The sequence below is a fragment of the Acomys minous genome (genome assembly GCF_964271855.1).
Source record: "Acomys minous genome assembly, chromosome: 4".
NCBI lineage: Eukaryota > Metazoa > Chordata > Mammalia > Rodentia > Muridae > Acomys > Acomys minous.
Genome location: NC_140486.1, coordinates 61,063,707 through 61,082,439, shown reverse-complemented (window position 1 = coordinate 61,082,439; position 18,733 = coordinate 61,063,707). Strand labels below are relative to the sequence as shown.

The following is an 18,733-nucleotide window of genomic DNA, read 5'->3' as shown; positions in this document are numbered from 1 at the left end:
CCCTTGCAATGTAACATATTACCCTAGAGATTAGCCAATTAAAGCACCGAACATCATCTCACGGTTTCATGAAGGAATCTGGGCTTGGCTTAACAAGATGCTTTTGACTCAAGAATGTTTCTGGGGTGATGGTCCAGCTGTCCTCTCTTGCTCTGGGATCAACTGCAGCCTCAACCCAGTAGGGATTCATTCTCATGGCTCCTGGTTGGTTTGGCCCCTCATCATACTTACAGATTTATGACATGTGACCCAATTTCCCTCAAGAAAATTATCATAAGAGACTAGAACTCCCAAGAGATAGAACACCCAAAATGGAAGCCACACTCTTTTTAAACTATATATTAGAAGTGATTTTCTATTCCTCTGCCCTCTTCTGTTCGTTAAATGGAAGTTAGTGAGTGCAGGCCACAGGGAAGGGAGGAGATTACGTAAGGACGTGAGTGCCAGCAGGCAGGAATCACTGAATCAACACCAATACAGCTGGTCTTTGCCCTCTCCCCTACTTCCCTATTTTCTGACGTTGTCACTTTTTGACACGAATTATTTGTGAAAAGAAAATTTAAAAACATTAAAAGCAATCAAATTAAATTAAAGAGAAAGTAGTCTTATATCTGAGACATCAGAAAAGTCGCGTCACTTCTCATTGGAGCTTTCTTAATAAGATGACCGGACTGACTGGGCAGAGGACCTATTTTTGACCTTGCCAGCCACACATGAGCCCAAGTTGAATATCATTAATCTAAGAGACATTTGGGGAGCTTGAAAATATTTGGCAGTCCCTATTTGACCACTCCCCATTGGTGAGGAGGCTTGGTGGTACCCAGAGGAAGGGTAAGCAGGCTACCAGGATGAGACCTGACAGGCTGCGACCATGTGGTGGGGGAAGAGGTCCCCTTCTGTCACAGACCTAAGGGAGGGGAATATGGTGAAGAAGGGAGGGAGAAGGGAATGGGAAGATACAAGTGAGGGGATAACAAATGAGATGTAATCTGAATAAGCTACTCAAATTAAAAAAAAAAAATATTTGGCAGTGAAATGGCCAAAGCCACAGCGGTGATAGGAATACACCAGTCTCTCCCAGTGACCTGAAAGTATCCTGTGTACTTTGCTCCCTATAGTATGCTTGAGAGTTCAAACCGGCTTGATGAAGAACACAGGCTGATCGCCAGGTACGCCGCACGGCTGGCAGCAGAGTCCTCCTCACCTGTAAGTAGAAGGAAGGGATCCGCCTGTTGTCCTCCGTGGCCCTTGAGTTTCAAATGCCCCTAGTCCATTGTTATCAGAATGCCTGGTGCTAATTAAGAAAAGTGTTGCCTTTTTATTGTTCTTATCTTTGTTGCTATAATTACTGTGCCTCGGTAACGCATTCCTCGCTCTAGCAATATGATGGACAAAGGAAAAAAACTTCTACAGTGGTGTGATACTCCCAATTGGAAGCCCCACACACCTCCACTTTACCCAATCTTATTTCCACAGCTGAGACCCTGCGGAAGGGATGTTGGCTCTCCATTGTGTGGGTATATTTCAGATCTGTAGAACAGTTCACTTTCCGAAGAGATAGCTATTTGATTTTCTGCTCTTGCCCACCCATCCCCAATGGAATGCTTCCTTCATCCTTGTCTGCATAGCCCATGATTCTCATGTTACAGGTGTGTTCACATTCCTAACATTAAATAGTGTCAACTACATGTTTTACAGCAGCCAACGCAGCAGCGGACTGCCCCTGACATCTCCTTCACCATTGATGCAAATAAACAGCAAAGGCAGCTGATTGCAGAGCTCGAAAACAAGAACAGGTAGGGCCTGGGGACATGGCCCTTAAGTCTTTGGGATTTACTCACGTGCCTGTTTAAGCCATCTTCAGTCTCTGAAGATGGCTTCTGGAGTTGTGCCTGTGTGGTGTGAGGGGGTGTGAGTGTGCACGCACGCCTCTGTGTTTGCCTGTGTGGGTGGTGTGTGAATATTTCAGAAACATCAACAAGATTGAAGATACCCCTCTGGACTGTCTCGTTTCCTTTTCCATGGTTTTCTTGGCAGGCTGTAGTTCAGGGGGATCTTCCTGGGCACACAGAGGAACGTGTCTCTGTTGCTCAGGGATGAGTGAGAAATCTCCTACAAGGCTAAAGAAACACTGAGGGCAGCTCCGCCATCATCCCACGTTCAATCCAAATAGCTCTGCATCAGCAGGTCTCATTTCTGCTCAGCACAGAGGAATCCTGCAGATACGAACTCCGCAGCCCCTCCCCAAAGCTGCCCACTTCGTCCCCACCACCAGCTCCCAACCAACCTTTTTGAAACATAAGTCACATCATATTTTTTCCAAGACAAAACCCTCCTGATTTTCCATGGCAACTGGATTAAACCCCTCTCTTGTCACCACGACATGCAAGGTGTCAATTCTCCTGACCATCACACTCTGGCACCGTGTAGCTTTTTTTTTTTCTTTCTTCCTAATATTGCTCCTTCAGCCTGGAAAGCTTTCACATGGAGTTCTGCGGCATAGCTCCTCATCACGCCCTAACATTACTTCCCATGTGTGTGTCTATGTGTGTGTGACTTGAGTGTGTGCATGTGTGTGTGATTTCTGTGTATCTGTTCATGAATGCGCATGTTCATGTGTGTGATTTCTGTACGAGTGTGTACACATGCATGCCTGAATGTATTTATATGGGAGTATGCAAGTATGTGTGTGCACGTATTTGTGCATGTGCACATGTATGTGTGTGTATGTTCAGTGTGTGTGCATATGTATGTGGTTTGTGTGTGTGTGTTATTGTGCAAACATGTGTGTGCTTGAACACCTGTGTGTGCGTGTGCCATCTGTGTATATGTGTGTGATTTGTGTGTGTCCATGGGTGTGCATGTGTGATTTATGTGTCTTTGTGTCTATGTGTGCATGAGTGCTTGTGTTGTATAGTGTGATGTGTTTGAGCATGTATGTGTACATGACTTTTCTGTGTGTGAGCATGTGTGTGAGTATGTGTCTATACATCATGCATGTGTGTGTGTGTCCATGTGAATGTGTGTATGCACGTGTGTAAGTGTGTGTAGATGTGTTGTTTTGTGTGTGTACATATATGTGTGTGTGACCTCAATGTCTGTAGTAATCTTATTTATTCCTCTATGTCTTATTTTAACCCCACTTTCCATGAATAAAATAAAAATTCTCTAAGAACAGAGGTTATGACAAAGCCTGCATGGGCCCAAGAGTGTGCCTAAAATTGTAGGCGCTAGGTAAACTAAGTTCTGAGTAAGTGCATCATGGGAACAACTTGCACGGTCTATAGTCCTTGGAACAACACAAAATGTCTTAATTCCTCACCCCATTCTTAGGCTGACATCACATTTGATGCTGTGGTGGGAAAGAAGGAAACTGGTCACTTTAACTACCTGGGCTGTGCATTGACACCATTTTACTGCTTGTTTCTGGATGTTATTGCATTGTGCACCCCTAAGCACAAGCTTATAAACCTGGGGGGAGGAAAGGGAAGGGGTGGGGGAGAGGAGAGCACAGAGGAGTGGGGAGCGGTGAGGGGGGAGAGAAGACAAGGGGAGCAGAGGAATAAAGGAAAGGAGAGCAGTGAGGGGGGAGAGAAGAGAAGGGGAGAAGAAAGGAGGACAGGAGGGGAGGGGAGGGGAGGGGGAGGGGAGAGAAGGGGAGGGGAATAAAGGAGAGGAGAGGAGAGGAGGGGAGGGGAGAGGGGAGGAGGAGAGGAGAGCGTCATCCTGCCCTTGAGCATGAAGATTCCTAAAATCCTCTGCCCCATCCTGAGGAACAGCTCATCCATCCTGAACTCACCCCTCTTAACCCAGCAGCCCTACTCCTGCACACACACTTATTTGGGGGCTCAGCTTTCTGGCACCCTAGGAACCCTGAAGAGTGGCAGAAGAAGGAGGGGGAAAAAGCTAAGAGCACATGGACCTACCCTTTCTATAACTTCAGTGGCTCCCTCCTCTCTTTTATATGGAAGATGAGTTTCCACCAAAAAAAAATCCTTTAAAGAAATATGTCTACCTAGATCACCAGGGAGAAAGCAAAGAATGGTTAACAGCCATTGCAGTCGTCCAAACTTCTCACCATACCCAGGAAAGGTAGACTGGCCTCTCAATTCTCAAATCATTGTTCAAAACTATAACTACCCTGCTGTGTTATTGGGTATTCCAACTTGTCCTGTACTGTCTGTATTTTGGTACCCATTACCTGACTCAGGGAAATCTAATACTCCCAAGAAGAAGAAAAAATGTTCATTAGCCTAATTTAATTATTGCTCAGTGTAAAAATGTATCACGCTATTATATTACTCCATATAATGGACACTTTTATGTCTGTTTACATTTCTGAAACATGGAAAGCCACCCCACCCCTCCCCAGCCCACCCCCAACTTGCTCAACAAATCTGTTCTTCTTTCTCCATGTATCCTGCTGTCATACAGGCCTGACACATCCAGAATGCACAGGAGTATATCACTGCTAATCATACCCAGTGGCCTCAAATATACTCACATATAACTTGGTTTGCACAGTTGCATGTCACTGATGGCCGGCCTAATATTCCCCCATATGGAGGGCAGCCTGGCATCACTAATAGTCTGACATACCTCACTGCCTGGCAGAACTTCTACCAATAGCACTCTGTGTCACAGAATTAATCACAATGAATCCTTTTAAAAAGCTTTTCCTTGTAAGGCTGCCTTCTTTGTGATTTGTTATTAAAACTGAAGATGTAAAGTTTTTTTTTAAAAAAACAATCATAATATTGAGATTTCTCTGATAATTTCAGTAAGAAAATTTTTCTCAGTAAGAAAATAAGGATATTTATTTTTGTTCAATGAGCATCTCTTTTACTTTCTTCTCACTCCAAGCACATCTCATTTTGTATTCATGGGAATTTGATGGTGTCAGAGTGTGATCATAAATAATGGGAGATAGCAAATGCTGCACTCACCGATGCTGGACCTGTGACCGCAGCAGCAGCACATGACTTACTGGAGAGAGCAGAGGCCCTAGGGATAACATTCAGCTACACGCTACACGACCTGCATGGTTCCAATGTGCTAGAGATGGAGTGGGCCTTGCGCTCCTTCATCCCAACAGAGATGGCTGCAGGCCATCCCCGGGTGAGGAAGGTCAGCTGTGCTCTTAACCACAGACAAGCCCACTTCTCTCTGCTCTTCCGGCCTGGTGTATTCTTAGTCGGTATCCTGGGAGGCCACTGACGCTGGTTCTTACCCTCCTCCTCCTCTCCCCCAAGAGAAATCTTACAAGAGATCCAGAGACTTCGGGTGGAACATGAGCAAGCTTCACAGCCCACGCCAGAGAAGGCTCAACAGAACCCCACCTTGCTGGCAGAACTCCGGCTCCTCAGGTAAGGGAAGGACGCCTAAATGTCCCCGAGGAATGTAAATGTTTAAGATCTGTTTTGTTTTTAATGCATCCCATGGAAGGGTCTGTGTGCACGCATGCATGTATACATGTTTAGGGGTGCATAGGTAGAAGCCTGAGGTGAACAGTCCAGAATCTTCCATTACTCCCAGCCTTATGTTTCCCTGATGTGGCTGGTGTGCCTAGTCAGCTTGCTCCAAGGATCTCCTGCCTCTGCCCAAAGAGTATTGAGATTACAAGGGTTGCACTGTGCTTCTCTGGCATTTGTGTGAGGGCAGGGGATATGAAATCTAGCTCTCGTGCTTGTGTGACAAGTTCTGAGCCGCCCCCACGCCCCACCCCATGTTTGAGCTTTTTAAGACTGTCTGGCAGCAGCTGGCCAGCACACAGTCCTGACCCCATTGTAGCTGCTGGTCTTTGTTTTTCCCTAAAAACACACTTGATCACTGAGATTTGGGCAATTTTAAGAGACTATCCTTTTTCTTTTTCTTTTCTTTTCTTTTTCTTTTTTTTTCTTTCTTTTTTTTTTTAACTAGACAAAGAGGAAAGGACAGTGTGCGTTAGATCAAAAGCAAAATCTCTTCACTAGGAAAAAATGTTTCATTTGGCTGTTTTTAGTCATTTGCTCTATCAAAATGTGTGTAGACTAACACCAAACACATATCCCGCTAAATAAACATCCCTGGTTTCTAAATTGAAAGCTTTATATATAGGCCACAAGCCAGAATCTGGTTTTCTCTAAATCATGTCTTCAAAAGAGTCCTACTTGGGTGGTACAGGCCTGTAACCCCAGCCAGTGAAGATGCTGAGGCAGAGGGTCATGAGTTCAAGACTAGCCTGGGTAACGTAATGGACCTTGTCTCAATTTTTTATTAAAGTGACCTAGTCAGCTCACTGGACGAACTCATGCAGCACCTGTGAGGCCTGGGGGCTGACTCCCCCAGAACCGCCTTTAAAACAGCTGCCACACCTCTCTGTTCTTCCTTTGGTGGGAAGCCTCAAATTGTGTAATCTGTCACCTCAGGACATTTGGTTTGGAAGGTCATGACTGCTCTCTTCCGGTGCAGAAAGCTAAGTGGCTGCAGCTTTCCCACCACTTCTATGCTGCAAAGTGCAGATATTATCATAGGTTCCTCTCATGAAACTGACAGCGCCATGCCTTGGATGTGACAAGGATTCTGGTGTATTGATGGAGAAAACAGAGGAGAAGTCAGTTCTCTCAATGCAGATCGCATTGGTCTTCACCTCTAGAGGGATTACACGCTCTCAGTCTTTGGTCTCTGGGTTGCGTCTCCTCCACGTGTCCCTCTAACTCTGTGAGCAACAGTTGCTATGAGTCAGGCGCCTCTTCCCTCCCTCCAAACCGAGACTAAACTCAAGAGGTGCCTCCTGCCTGCCGCTGTTGTTAAGCTCCTGTTGCATGCGTACCCACAGATGCTTCTTGGGGTCCCAGCCGAGATCAGCTCTTCAGACACGTGAGGACCAGAGAAGCGCTGCAGCCTACCTGGCCCAGGTGCAAGCCTTGCCTCTCCCATCGCTATCACTAGAGCAGACATGTCAAAGGCCTGACTTGAAAGGAGATTAGCAGAACTTTCAGATGCTGCTTTATGTAGAGGGATGCCTTGTACTCTTAAATATTAATCACAATTTTGTCTTTTTGGGTTTTTTTTTTCCGAGACAGGGTTTCTCTGTGTAGCCTTGGCTGTCCTGGACTCGCTTTGTAGACCAGGCTGGCCTCAAACTCACAGAGATCCACCTGCCTCTGCCTCCCAAGTGCTGGGATTAAAGGTGTGCGCCATCACATCTGGCTCGATGATGATTTTTTTTATAATCTTCATAGAATATCTTTTTAAAGCAAATGACTGCTTGACATGTCTTTTGCCAAACTGCATCATGGAGAGCCTCCACAATTTAAGGTTCAAGGTTAAAGCTAATGTTCAAAGACATAGGACAGAATAAGCGAACATGGAGGTAGGATGCTCATTGGTCCGCCAGCATCAGAGTAGCACCTTGCGGCTGCCTGAAATGCCCATTCACCTCTCCTCCACTGGCCATCATATTCTTTATAGGAGGGATTGGGGAAGGAATTCTCATAATCATTTTTGATGCCCCTCCTGTATAGCATTTGCTTCTCGGAGTGTTCTGTTCCATGTGAAGGACAGACCGGGAAGATGGTGGCATGAGCCTGGGTCACTGACAATGTTGTTCCAATTGATAGTTTCCCGTCCCTGATGGAGCCATCATGGAACAGGGACAGTTCTAACCGCCGTCCTATGACCTCAGCTGAGCATTAAGCCTTACTTCCTAAGGAGTCTGGAACCACCATCAGCATCTTTGTTGCTGCCACTCCCTGTCGGCTGGTGCCCAGCTGCCCAGAGTCCGCCCCCTCCATATTTTATACAGTTCTTTCTCCTAAAGGAAGAGCTGTCCTCTCTCGAAGGCTGGTTCTCTAGATATTTGTGCACTTGCCACACATGCCAGGTGCTGCAGATTTAACTCATGCGCACACACGCACACACACACACAATAACACAACGGGTCCTTCGTGCTAAGAGAGCAGCAGCCACAGCAGAATTTTATTATCCGTTGTTCCAGAGTTCCAAAGAGCCTTCTTATAGGCAGCCAAACAGGAATCCTCCTCCCAGGTGAAATCCCTCAAGAGGTGATCGCACACAGGAGGACAAAGTCTTGAGGAAGGGAGGGGCGCGTTCTCAGAGCAGTAAACATGACTAGCTAACCAAGATAAACACAGACATGGAAGCTGCTAGAAACAGGACATGAAACAGCAAGACAGGCAGGCAGCCCAGTCGGGCCTGGTTCCTACAAGGTTCCTCTTCTTTCTCTGTGCTAAGCATTTCCAGAATTTGGAGATTACACAGATACACTGACAGCCAGATTTAAATCAAGAAAACCTGGGAAATCTGCCTTTTAGTCTTGTTATTTCAGACTGTCAAGAGGGCTCTAAGACAATGAGCTCTCCCAAAGTTACTTTGGACACAACTGGCAGCAATGAACAGCACTCACGGGAGCCCGTACTGCGTCTTTGCTTCTCTACCCTTCCAGAACTTTTCTTGAGAAAACACGGAATCATGGACTTGCTTTAATTAATGCTCAACTTTGTTTTTATCTTAAGATCAGATGGCCTTTCTAATTGATTACGCTTCCCTTTTTACTTAAGCACCAAGGAGACTGAAAGGCACACTTGCAGAGCAGATGTGGTTATGACCAGGCACTTCCTGTGTGTTCATCACCTGACTCATATTGGATGCTAAGCTCCGAATATGCTCTGCCACTAAACTCAATAACAAGCCTAAGAGAAAGGCTCTATTATTTGCTCCTTTTATAAATGTGGAAACTGAGATTCTCTAGTGTTAAATAAATGTGGCATACATCATGGCCCTAAACCACTAAAAATGCATGAATATGCTTCCTAAGAATATCATTTTCTCTTATAACCATGGTCCAATCATATTCAGGAAGTTACTGTGGATATATGTTATTATCTCATATTTAATTCATATTAAGATATTATTGGCCTAATACTATCATAAAAGAAAATAGATTACAACACATAGACACTAAATTAAAAATAACCACACAGAATTTCAGAATAACAAGCATTAATTTAGGGCTGGAGAGATAGCTCAGAGGTTAAGAGCACTGCCTGCTCTTCCAGAGGTCCTGGGTTCAATTCCCAGCAACCACATGGTGGCTCACAACCATCTATAATGAGATCTAATGCCTCTTCTGGCCTGCAGGTGTATACTGTATGCAAAATAACTAAATAAATCTTTTTCTAAAAGCACTAATCTAGAGATGCATACACTTAGCAGAAGAAAATCAAAATCATTATTCAGTCTTTATGTTGTTTGACCACCTTGGACATGGAAGCCATACCACAGATTTGATGACTGTTGCTCTAAACAGTTGGATAGAAGACTGAACAAAGGCATTATTAAATTACTTAAATAGAGTTAAATTCCATGTTTTCAAGATTACTATTATAATGTGAATGTACAATAACACTGATTTATGTTGGCTAATGCTAAGTTAATCCTAGTTCCCTTTTTCTAAGGTTTTAAATGCCTCTCCTAAAATTTCTTACCTACAATAGTAAAATTCTTCACTGACCTTCTCAATAGATTCTTGTAGCCCAAAATTATAGGGCCATCATGAGGTGAAAACTAAGTGTAAGTTACCAACTCTTGTCCCAAGCCCTACTGTAAATGTCCGGAGACTGCTGTGTGCTGACAAGGCTAAAGAAAAACAGTCTTTGTGTGTGTCACTGAAGGATACTTTGGAATAATTTGAAAGCCACAAAATTAGAAAGCTTCTGCCCAAGGAGGCAGCAAACAAAATAAGCTGCCTATAACTTGTGATGTTTCCCTTCCTCTGGATTCAGAAAAAGAAGTTAAAGAAGAACTAGTTAAGGAGTCAATCACTGTGTCAAAAAAAAAAAAAAAAAAAGAGGCTGGAGAGGTGGCTCAGCAGTTAAGAGCACTGGCTGCTCATCCAGCAGACCTGGGTTCAATTCCCAGCACCTACATCATGGCTCACAATCGTCTGTAACTACAGTTCCAGGGGATCCAATGGCTTCTCCTGGCCTCCAGGGCACCAGGCATACACATGATGCACAGACATGTGCATGTGTGTTATTATATATGTGTAGCAAAGGTTGAGATATTTTATACTTTTGACTCATTGTAAAGAATGTCTATATAAAAGCAGATTTAAAGTGTTCCTAACCTGTCCACCTATAAATAAATGTCTTTCAACCCAATACATCACAGCCTAACTTACTGTGATATCCCTCACACTGTCAGTTATTTTATTTCACAGACCCAGCTAGAAGCGAGCATGGTGTGGCGTCTGTGCCATTGAGACGCATGTTTCTAAGGAATCCAGGCGTTTGTAAAACATAAGCTCTGATATTTCCATCTGAGCAAAAGACCCCTTTGGGGACAAGGAAAATATATAGCTTTAAATTGTGTGTGTGTGTGTGTGTGTGTGTGTGTGTGTGTGTGTGTGTATGCTGGTTCATTTTTTCTAAGGTCTTACATGCCTCTCTTAATATTTCTTACGTACAATAGTAGAATTATTCACTGACCTTCTCGATAGGATTCTGTGACAAAAATTATAGAGATATCATGAGGTGAAAACTAAGTGTAAATCAGAAATATTGCCAACTCTTGTCCCAAGTCCTACTGTAAATGTCCAGAGACTACTGTGTGCTGAAAAGGCTAAAGAAGAACAGTCCATGTGTGTGTCACTGAAGGATACATTGGAATGAGATGAAACCTACAGAATATATACAATATATTTACAATATATTATATATATATTACATATATACTTTAAGTTTTATATATATATATAATTTGCTCATTAATTATCATGAAATAATGAAGCTGATTTCAGTTTGAAAATATGCATATATGTCACAAATATAAAGCATTATTTTGTTGCTTAATATTTATGTTTCGTGTTTTATATTTGTTAATTTTATTTAGTTTTATTTTATTTTGCACACATGGGTGTTCACCTGCATGTATGTACTACATGTTTACAGTGCCTGCAGAAGTCAATAGGGTGTATTCCATCCCTAGGCACTGTAGTTTCATGTGGTTTTGAGGCATAATGTGGGTGCTGGAATTGAACCCAGGTCCTCTGGAAGTGAAACAAGTGCGTTTGTAACTGGTCCAACTCTCCGGTCTCATGTTTTATGTTATTTTTGCAGTCCTGGAAACTGAGCATAAAAGTTTCAGCTTGCTAGGCAAGTGCTTTCCCACTAAGCTGCAACCCAAGCCCTCTTTTTACTCTCACCGTGAGACAAGGTTTGACTAGCTTACCCAGCCTGGCCTTGGACCCACACTGTACCCCAGGCAGCCTTGAGTTTGTGATCCTCCTGTCTCAACCTCCCAGGTGCCTGAGATTACAAGTCTGGACCCCTGAGGCTTAGCTAATATTTCTTTTCCTGCTGTTTCATTTCCACCCCTTTTAGGGATCTTTTTTCATGCCTCTTAATGTCAACAAAAATTATAGAGTGCAGGTTAATAAACTGCTGACTGTTTAATAGAAGTTATGTAAAACAAACACAAGCCTTAGTCATCGTTTTCAGTTACAGAGCAAGTACGTGGGAAGTCAGTTATCCTGACTTCCCTTCATGAAACCAAGCCCAAACCAAATAGTTGAGAATGCATAACCAGTATGGCCATTACTATTTCACCTCAGAAGGGCACTGATTGCATCCATGCTAGAACAGATGTTAAATCGCATCCATACATCAGATTTCCAAAGGCCACGGTAAATTTTATATGAATGTATAGTAATTGCTTTGGACTGTGAAGATTTGTAGGGCTGGCCCTTTTTGTTTGATTTCTGAAGCCAATAGTACAGACCAAAGCTGGCCAGATCGTAAGCAAAGCACTGGAAATGCCAAAAGAGATTTCCATCCTGCTTAAACTTAGTGCGGCTTCTCTCAAATAAAAGCGCCCCTCACACTGAAACCCTTTGCCCATTTGAAGACAGGTATGTACCTGGAAACATTATCAAAAGTCTAGACACGCCCTCTTAGAGACGGCCCAGGACACACCCACAAAATCAGGAAGTAGAATTAGCTCCACCTGAATGGTTTTCTGATAGCGGTGGCGTCTTTTCTCTCAGACAGCGCAAGGACGAGCTAGAACAGAGGATGTCTGCTCTCCAGGAAAGCCGGAGAGAGCTGATGGTGCAGTTGGAAGGTCTCATGAAGCTGCTGAAGGTAAGGCATTTCAAAGCGATGGTTCTGACCTACAATTGTGGTGTCTTGCAACTATTTACATACCAGTTGCTTTTCCAATTACGACATGCGATTTCCTCCCAGAATGTTGCAGACCCAAATATGGAACTACGTTTTAGGCCCGAGAAACGGTAGCAGTCGGTCAGTGATATGTCTCATTCTCACCCACTTCCTGGAATTAGGCTGCTAAGGACCATAAGGCAAACCCTTTGCTCATATTGAGTCTCTTTGTGCCCTTGAAAGTTACAAAACTGGATTTGTTTATAAGTGCTTTTTATCAATTAATCAATTTATCAATATCAGTCTAGATTGAACAGAGACTAATGTATAACTCAGGATATTAAGAAATAGTGACTTAACACGTCTTGGCAATAATAGTAAATATTTTATTGCATTTGTACGGCTCTAACAAGTCACATGACTTCCATGGGTCTCAGGTGCAAAATGTAAGTGGGATATTTCCTCTCTCTTCTGAGGGAGAAGTAGTAAATGGTAGAAGTCCTGCCGAGGGCAGTGTTATTTGATGGGAAGGAGCACCCTCCTTGAATGAGGCCTTGTTTCTGTTGCCAGTACATCTTAATTGATTTCCACGTTGACAGGCAGATGGACACACGGCCACTTAGGGCAGTAGCAGTGTCAGTACTCCATGGTCATCTGGTCTGAGGGAAACAAGTGGGAACCAATACAAACAAGAACTGCCAGGTGCCAAAGGCAGCAGCTGGGACTTCTGATAGGATGCTTGTCCACAGATGAAATGTCCGTATGCATTCCCTGCGGGACAAGAATTTCAGGCTGCCTTTCAGTCCGTCCATTTTCCATCCCTCCCTACCACCCGAGTGTGTGGTATCTCTGTTGCTTTCTTTTCCTTTACTTTCTCCTTCTCCCAAACTCCCCCTTCTCTTTCCTTGCTTCCTCTTTCTTTCTTTGTTTAAATTCTTTTTAAAGACAATTTTGTAGAGCTTTCTGTCATTGACACTGTACTTGCTACATTTCTACCATTAGTTTTCTTTGCTCCGTTTTAGAACTTAGCCAACAGTGTTGGCCATCAGTCCCTTCTTTAATAATTGATTTGGAAAATGCTTTGTTGTTACTCAACCAAATGTACTTTCTAGTGTGTTAGACATAAGAAGTATAGAACTCGGGGGCGGGTTGGTTGGGGTTGGTTCTGTCTGTGGTAAGACTAGATCGTTGGTAACCTGCTGCTGTTTCTAGCCTATTGTCTCATTTGATGCAACAGAAAATCTCTTTTCTGCTTCCCTTTGAAAAAAAAATGTCAGATGAAAAGACCTGACCCCATCTTGCCCTTCCCCTGAATGGCAGGAAATTTTGACAAATCTCTCTGCTGGTGACCCCGTGCCTCTTCCACTATAGCAATGAGATAGAAGCCTACTGACCAGCAGCCTCACGGGAGCAAGCCCTCCCAACTGAACACAGACTTTGTACCAAGACATACAAGTACTAGGACAAGCAGACAGGTCAGACAAAAGGAGGGAAGGAATGAGTCTGTTGAATCAAATATCTAAATAGGCTTGGAACTAAAGTGACAGGGGTGGCAAAGGCCAGGAGAGGTGTTCAAAGCCGTGCTAATGCCTCCCCTCTCTTGCCTTCCTTCGCTGTGTACGTGCTCTCGTTGGAACCCTGGGTAATCTAATTGTTATTGGTTCAATCTTTCTGTAGGAAGAAGAATTGAAGCAGGGAGTAAGTTATGTCCCCTACTGCAGGTCTTAACTAACAGTGGAGGGCTGCTGTCCTGCTGGCGTTCTCATTGCTTTGGCCTCTAATGTATGTTCGTGCTTCCGTTTGGAAAGAAAAAAAAATTTCATACTAATTCGCTTCCATTTCAACGTAGTGCTTGAATTGAGATTATAAAATTCAGCATTCTGTTATAACTGTCACTGCTGTCGGGCAACAAGTGAAGACCTGTGTCATGTTTAGAAGGGAGAAGAACTTGTGATTTACTGGGAAAGGTTTAGATCCCCAAAGGTGTTAAGTATCAAATCAAAGTTATGCTCCTTGAAGTTAGTGACAGAGCCCTTCTCTTGATAGAAGGCCAGTCACTAGAGCTACACAGAGGTCAATGTTGTCTCCCAAGCTGCAGCCCACAAGAGCAAACCTCCACACTGTGAACATTCAGTTCGCCTTCCATTTCCCTGAAAAGGTATAGAAACTCTGCTTGTAGGATTCAGGTAACGGAGCCCTTTCCATGACATGTCTATGAGTCCATGCTCTCCACCCTGTGCTCAGAGATGTGGTTAATCCTGTGAGGCTATGCTTGGTAGCTGACTGTCCACTTCACATCTCTTTAGTTTTCCTCCAAAGCTGTTGGTTAACACGAGTCTATGAAGAATCGGTCACTTCCTCCCCTTCCATTCTCACCCTTTCTGCTCTGTGATTTCATAAGCTCATTTCACACGTATTTTTCTGGAGATGGGGGAATCATGGCTGTGTGACCGTGTCATACTCTGAAGCCCTGTGTGTGACCTTGTGATCAGGTTCAGAAGCAAACAGAAGAAGCAGCTCACTGAGAGAAATTAAACTAGAGCAAAAGAAAAACAGCTCGCATACTCTGTGCATGTACCAAAGTGTATGATGACATATCCCAGTTACATTATTTAAAGATTTAACTTTGTATCTGTGGTTAATTAGAACTTCAACCTTTCCAGTTTTAACAAATCTGTTAACTCTTCTGTATGCTCTTTTCTATTATTCATTCTGTGTGTTTGTGTGTAACAACGAATGTTTGCAAAACACTGGAAACTTCTTAAGTCTTCATTCCCAAGGTCTGTAAAAAAAAAAAAAAAGATAAGAAAAGAAATATGTTAAATCAATCTGTATTTCAGACAATAAAGACAATGTGCAGCATTATTTTGTATATTATGAAAAAATACTTTATTGAGCTGTCGCCAAATTTTCCCCAGGGATGACTCCCTTGTCTTAAAGATGCACTGTATTTGTAGCCTCCATCACTGTCCATCCCTGCATCCCTGGGGTGTGGCCACTGGACATAGATCATGGCAGAGCAAATGCCTATCCCTTGATATCTCTCCTCAACCAGGGTTTTCCCCCTACCTCTTATTTTGCATGAACATAGCAACAGAAAATCATGCTCCATTTTAAGCTCCCTCCTTCCACTGCACAGACAGGGCAATTGTCTTCCTTTAACATTCATTTCCCATGGGACCTTCTTTCCATTCCCCAAGCAGTATATTCTGGAAGACTTCTGCGGATTCACAGGGCCAGTGGGAGGACACGTTAGGTAGATCTTTGTCACTTCCCTTCCTACCGTTTTCCTGTGGAGCTCCTCCCATCCTCTGCACTTTGAAGGGTGACACAGTAGGGACTGCAGCATTGGCAGAGGTCATCTGTCCTTGATACCCAAATGTAGGTAACACTCATTTACTCTTATCTACTTGGTTTCTGCTCAAGCTTCTCTTTAAACTTACACCACTTACACCACAGCATATAATCAGCAGCTTCGTGAACCTGAAATAGAAGAACATGGAACTAACGAAGAGAAAATGTGACTGTGTCCCCTAAGGGGACCCTTAGCAACAAAACAAAAGAGGGAAATACAATCCAGGGTTTTATCAGCATAGAAATACCACTTCTTGGAAGCTCAGGACATCTCCAGCATTGACTACTAAGGCAAGCCTTCATTCGGAGCTTTATAGAAAAGTGTTGAACAATACAATAGAAAAATGCAGTCATAGATTGCATGTGGCCTGATCTTTAGTCAATAGTAAGCATAGAACCCCATTAAACCCAGCCCAACTGAGATGGTTCTATGAGAAAATGAGCAATTCCTTCCAAGTGGAGTGCTCATGGTATAACATGATCTAAGGAGAGAATTTAGAGGTTTTAGATTGGCATCTACTTCTAAATTCTGTTTTATGAGCCTTTCCCCTTCGGGAACATTCTCTTTGTAAAAACCAAACTCAAAATACCCCATACAACAAATTGTGCTTGATTTAATAACCTCTACTTGCTTTATCATAAATCTCTGTGGTACAATGTAGTGTTTTATTATGCTGGCATCTATAGTCCCTACATATACTGTTTCTTGTTATAGGTAATGCATGAAATTATCCCCCTTGAGGAGAGAACATGAATTTAAAAAAACATAGTGCCTGTAATATAATATGATTATGGTATCACAAGCAATAAATTGTGTTTTTTACAAAACTTGAATCAAAGTTATCCTACCCTCTTTCTTCCTTGTGTACCCTGAAGATTTATTGGAGGAGCTATAAAATGAGCACACATTAAAAAATGCCTTAAGAGTGAAAGCAGATGGGCTGTCTGGCAGTAACAATATGTCCTAGAGTTTCTGATATAGTCCCACTTCCAACTATTATGGATAAGTCCAAAACCAAGTATCTTAACATTGAGTTTGCAAAATAAAGCCTTAGTAACTTTCTTAGAAAGATTACAGCAGATGGCCCTGAATTACAGGGGCCCCTTCTCTAGCTCACTGCATTTAAGATGTTGAGAAAGTAAACTAACTTCCTGATCGATCATTCCAAACACCCTGGTAGTGTGTGCCTCACACCAGAGGCACTGTGGGAATTTTAAACCAATAGTGGCTGTGAAAACGTTCTGTGAAAATGCTGTCTGGATACTGAACAGGAAGCAAATATCTGTAGACACGTGCATACTGTTATATATGAACTTTTCAATTTTTGAACATATGCATTCACTTTTTTCCCCCTAACAGTTAACTAATAGTGTGGGGAAGAAATGTAAGCCCAACTTTCAGTTTGTTTACATCTCTTGTAATTGCTTTTAACAGGAGAAAACATTCATTATGTTTTAGAAGTTACAGAAACTTGATAATCCAATAAGATTGTCTTGTTCCTGTTGACATGAAATATATCCCTAGATATACTAATATCCTCGCTGTTCATTGTCAACACATTCCTACTTAGATTGTTTTTAAAGACGGTAGGGTTAATGGCTGAGAGTGTCGACACCCTGTACGTTGTACAACACACCCTAGATAATTCCTGGAGGCTTAATATATACATTGTATAAAAGAGGTCATTGGTATATGGCACTTAATAGTCAGGAATCAAAATTGGGTTTGTGTTTATTTCGAGGAATCTTTCTTTCTTTGGATTTGCAACAAGGATAAATTTGAAGACTATTGCATCTTAAACCTTGGGCTCAAACTGGTCCCTATTCAGTTGGGAGCAGAGTCTAGTATCATTGAAAATTTCACCTCTTGCTCCCATTCAAATGCAATACAGAATACAAGCAGGCCACAAAGACCCAATTTTTGAGGAGCCTTGGTTTCACCTTCCTTTATCAGCCTTCCTCATCCTGTTGGTGGCCTTTTTTACAGAGTTGATAATTCCTCCATAGAAAGGGAAGGGAGAAATGTTTATCTTGAGGTGATTTCTGCATATAGAAATTAGAATCTAGTTTTCAAAAGTATACAATGTACGTTATTGGAACACACACACACACACACACACACACATCTTATTTTTAAAGTGTGGTTGATTAAATCTAAAGGAATGAAAAAATGATATCCCTGTTCAAAATCAGTGGACACTAACCCTCTCATTAAAGACTCCATCTATACTGTAGGCTCTTAAGCCTGTCTCGTCATTTTAACTTCCTCATTTTCCTCTACTCCTCATATGGAGCCTGGTACTAGCTTGAGCCCCAGTGGCCTCTCTGCCATGTTTCTGATGTCCTCACAAGTTCTAACTCTAGCTCAAGCTTTTCCCGAAACTCAGACCGGCTTCTCTCATCTCCATGTTATCACCTTGCCTGCCCGGATATCTTTACTATGAAAACCTGAGTCAAGCAATGCCTCCTTCCTGACCAGTCAGAACCAATTACGGCCTCAGTCTTCCATTGCATTCTGTACACAGAATTCTTTAAGAAGCCCAATAACCAAAATCATGATGATGATGATGATGATGATGATGATGATGATGATGGTGATGATGGTGATGATAGTTAGAGACTTTGTGCTGCTTCATTTTCCCAGAATGTTAGGTAAAACTGTCAGAGCCAGGGAGCCAGGTTTCAAGATGCAGGGCCAGGCAGCATCCTCAGCCAGACTTTGGAGGCAGACTTTTTGCAGGTTATGGTGGGAAAATGGGAAACAAACACTCTGCACCTCTCCAGGGTGAGTTCGTTCAGCACTAGCTATTTGCCCCTTTCCCTGAAGCACCTTTTCTCTCTAGAGATGAATAGAAACCAAAATACTTCCTATTTAAAAATGTGAAATATATGGGTCTTACCAGGCTCTTTAAAAATTGATGTGATAGCAGGTGGAGTGAAGTAGAGGATGCATGCAGACATTAAATTTTCATTTATTACCTAGGAAGAGAGCTACTTTAAATTGCCAGCTGTGATATATGTTTTCCGTCACCCATAAATCAACCTTCCTTGGGAATGTTGGATCCATATATTGATCTGCATGGACCATTGTCCCTTCTGTCTTTCCACCATTAATCATTGAGTAATTTCGAGGGAAGGGTTTTCTTGGGAAATTTGCTAAAACTCATTCTAAAGGTCATAGAAGGCAGCTATGCTGGATGACCAAGCTACAGAGAACC

The 18,733-nt window shown here is 42.8% G+C and overlaps 1 protein-coding gene across 11 annotated transcripts in view; it reads left to right on the top strand.

Moving 5' to 3' along the window:
- Nucleotides 1–18,733, top strand: part of DTNA (dystrobrevin alpha) — a 352,112-nt gene that overhangs the window by 311,803 nt on the left and 21,576 nt on the right. For 9 of the 11 annotated variants that reach the window (XM_084780878.1, XM_084780875.1, XM_084780876.1 and 6 more), the window contains 4 exons: nucleotides 1,119–1,206; nucleotides 1,699–1,796; nucleotides 5,253–5,366; nucleotides 12,047–12,143. In XM_084780878.1, coding sequence (XP_084637004.1) covers nucleotides 1,119–1,206; nucleotides 1,699–1,796; nucleotides 5,253–5,366; nucleotides 12,047–12,143 — 397 coding nt within the window. Of the gene's footprint in view, nucleotides 1–1,118; nucleotides 1,207–1,698; nucleotides 1,797–5,252; nucleotides 5,367–12,046; nucleotides 12,144–13,838; nucleotides 15,024–18,733 lie in introns of those variants that run through there. The other 2 variants (XM_084780872.1, XM_084780873.1) reach the window with 1 other exon arrangement.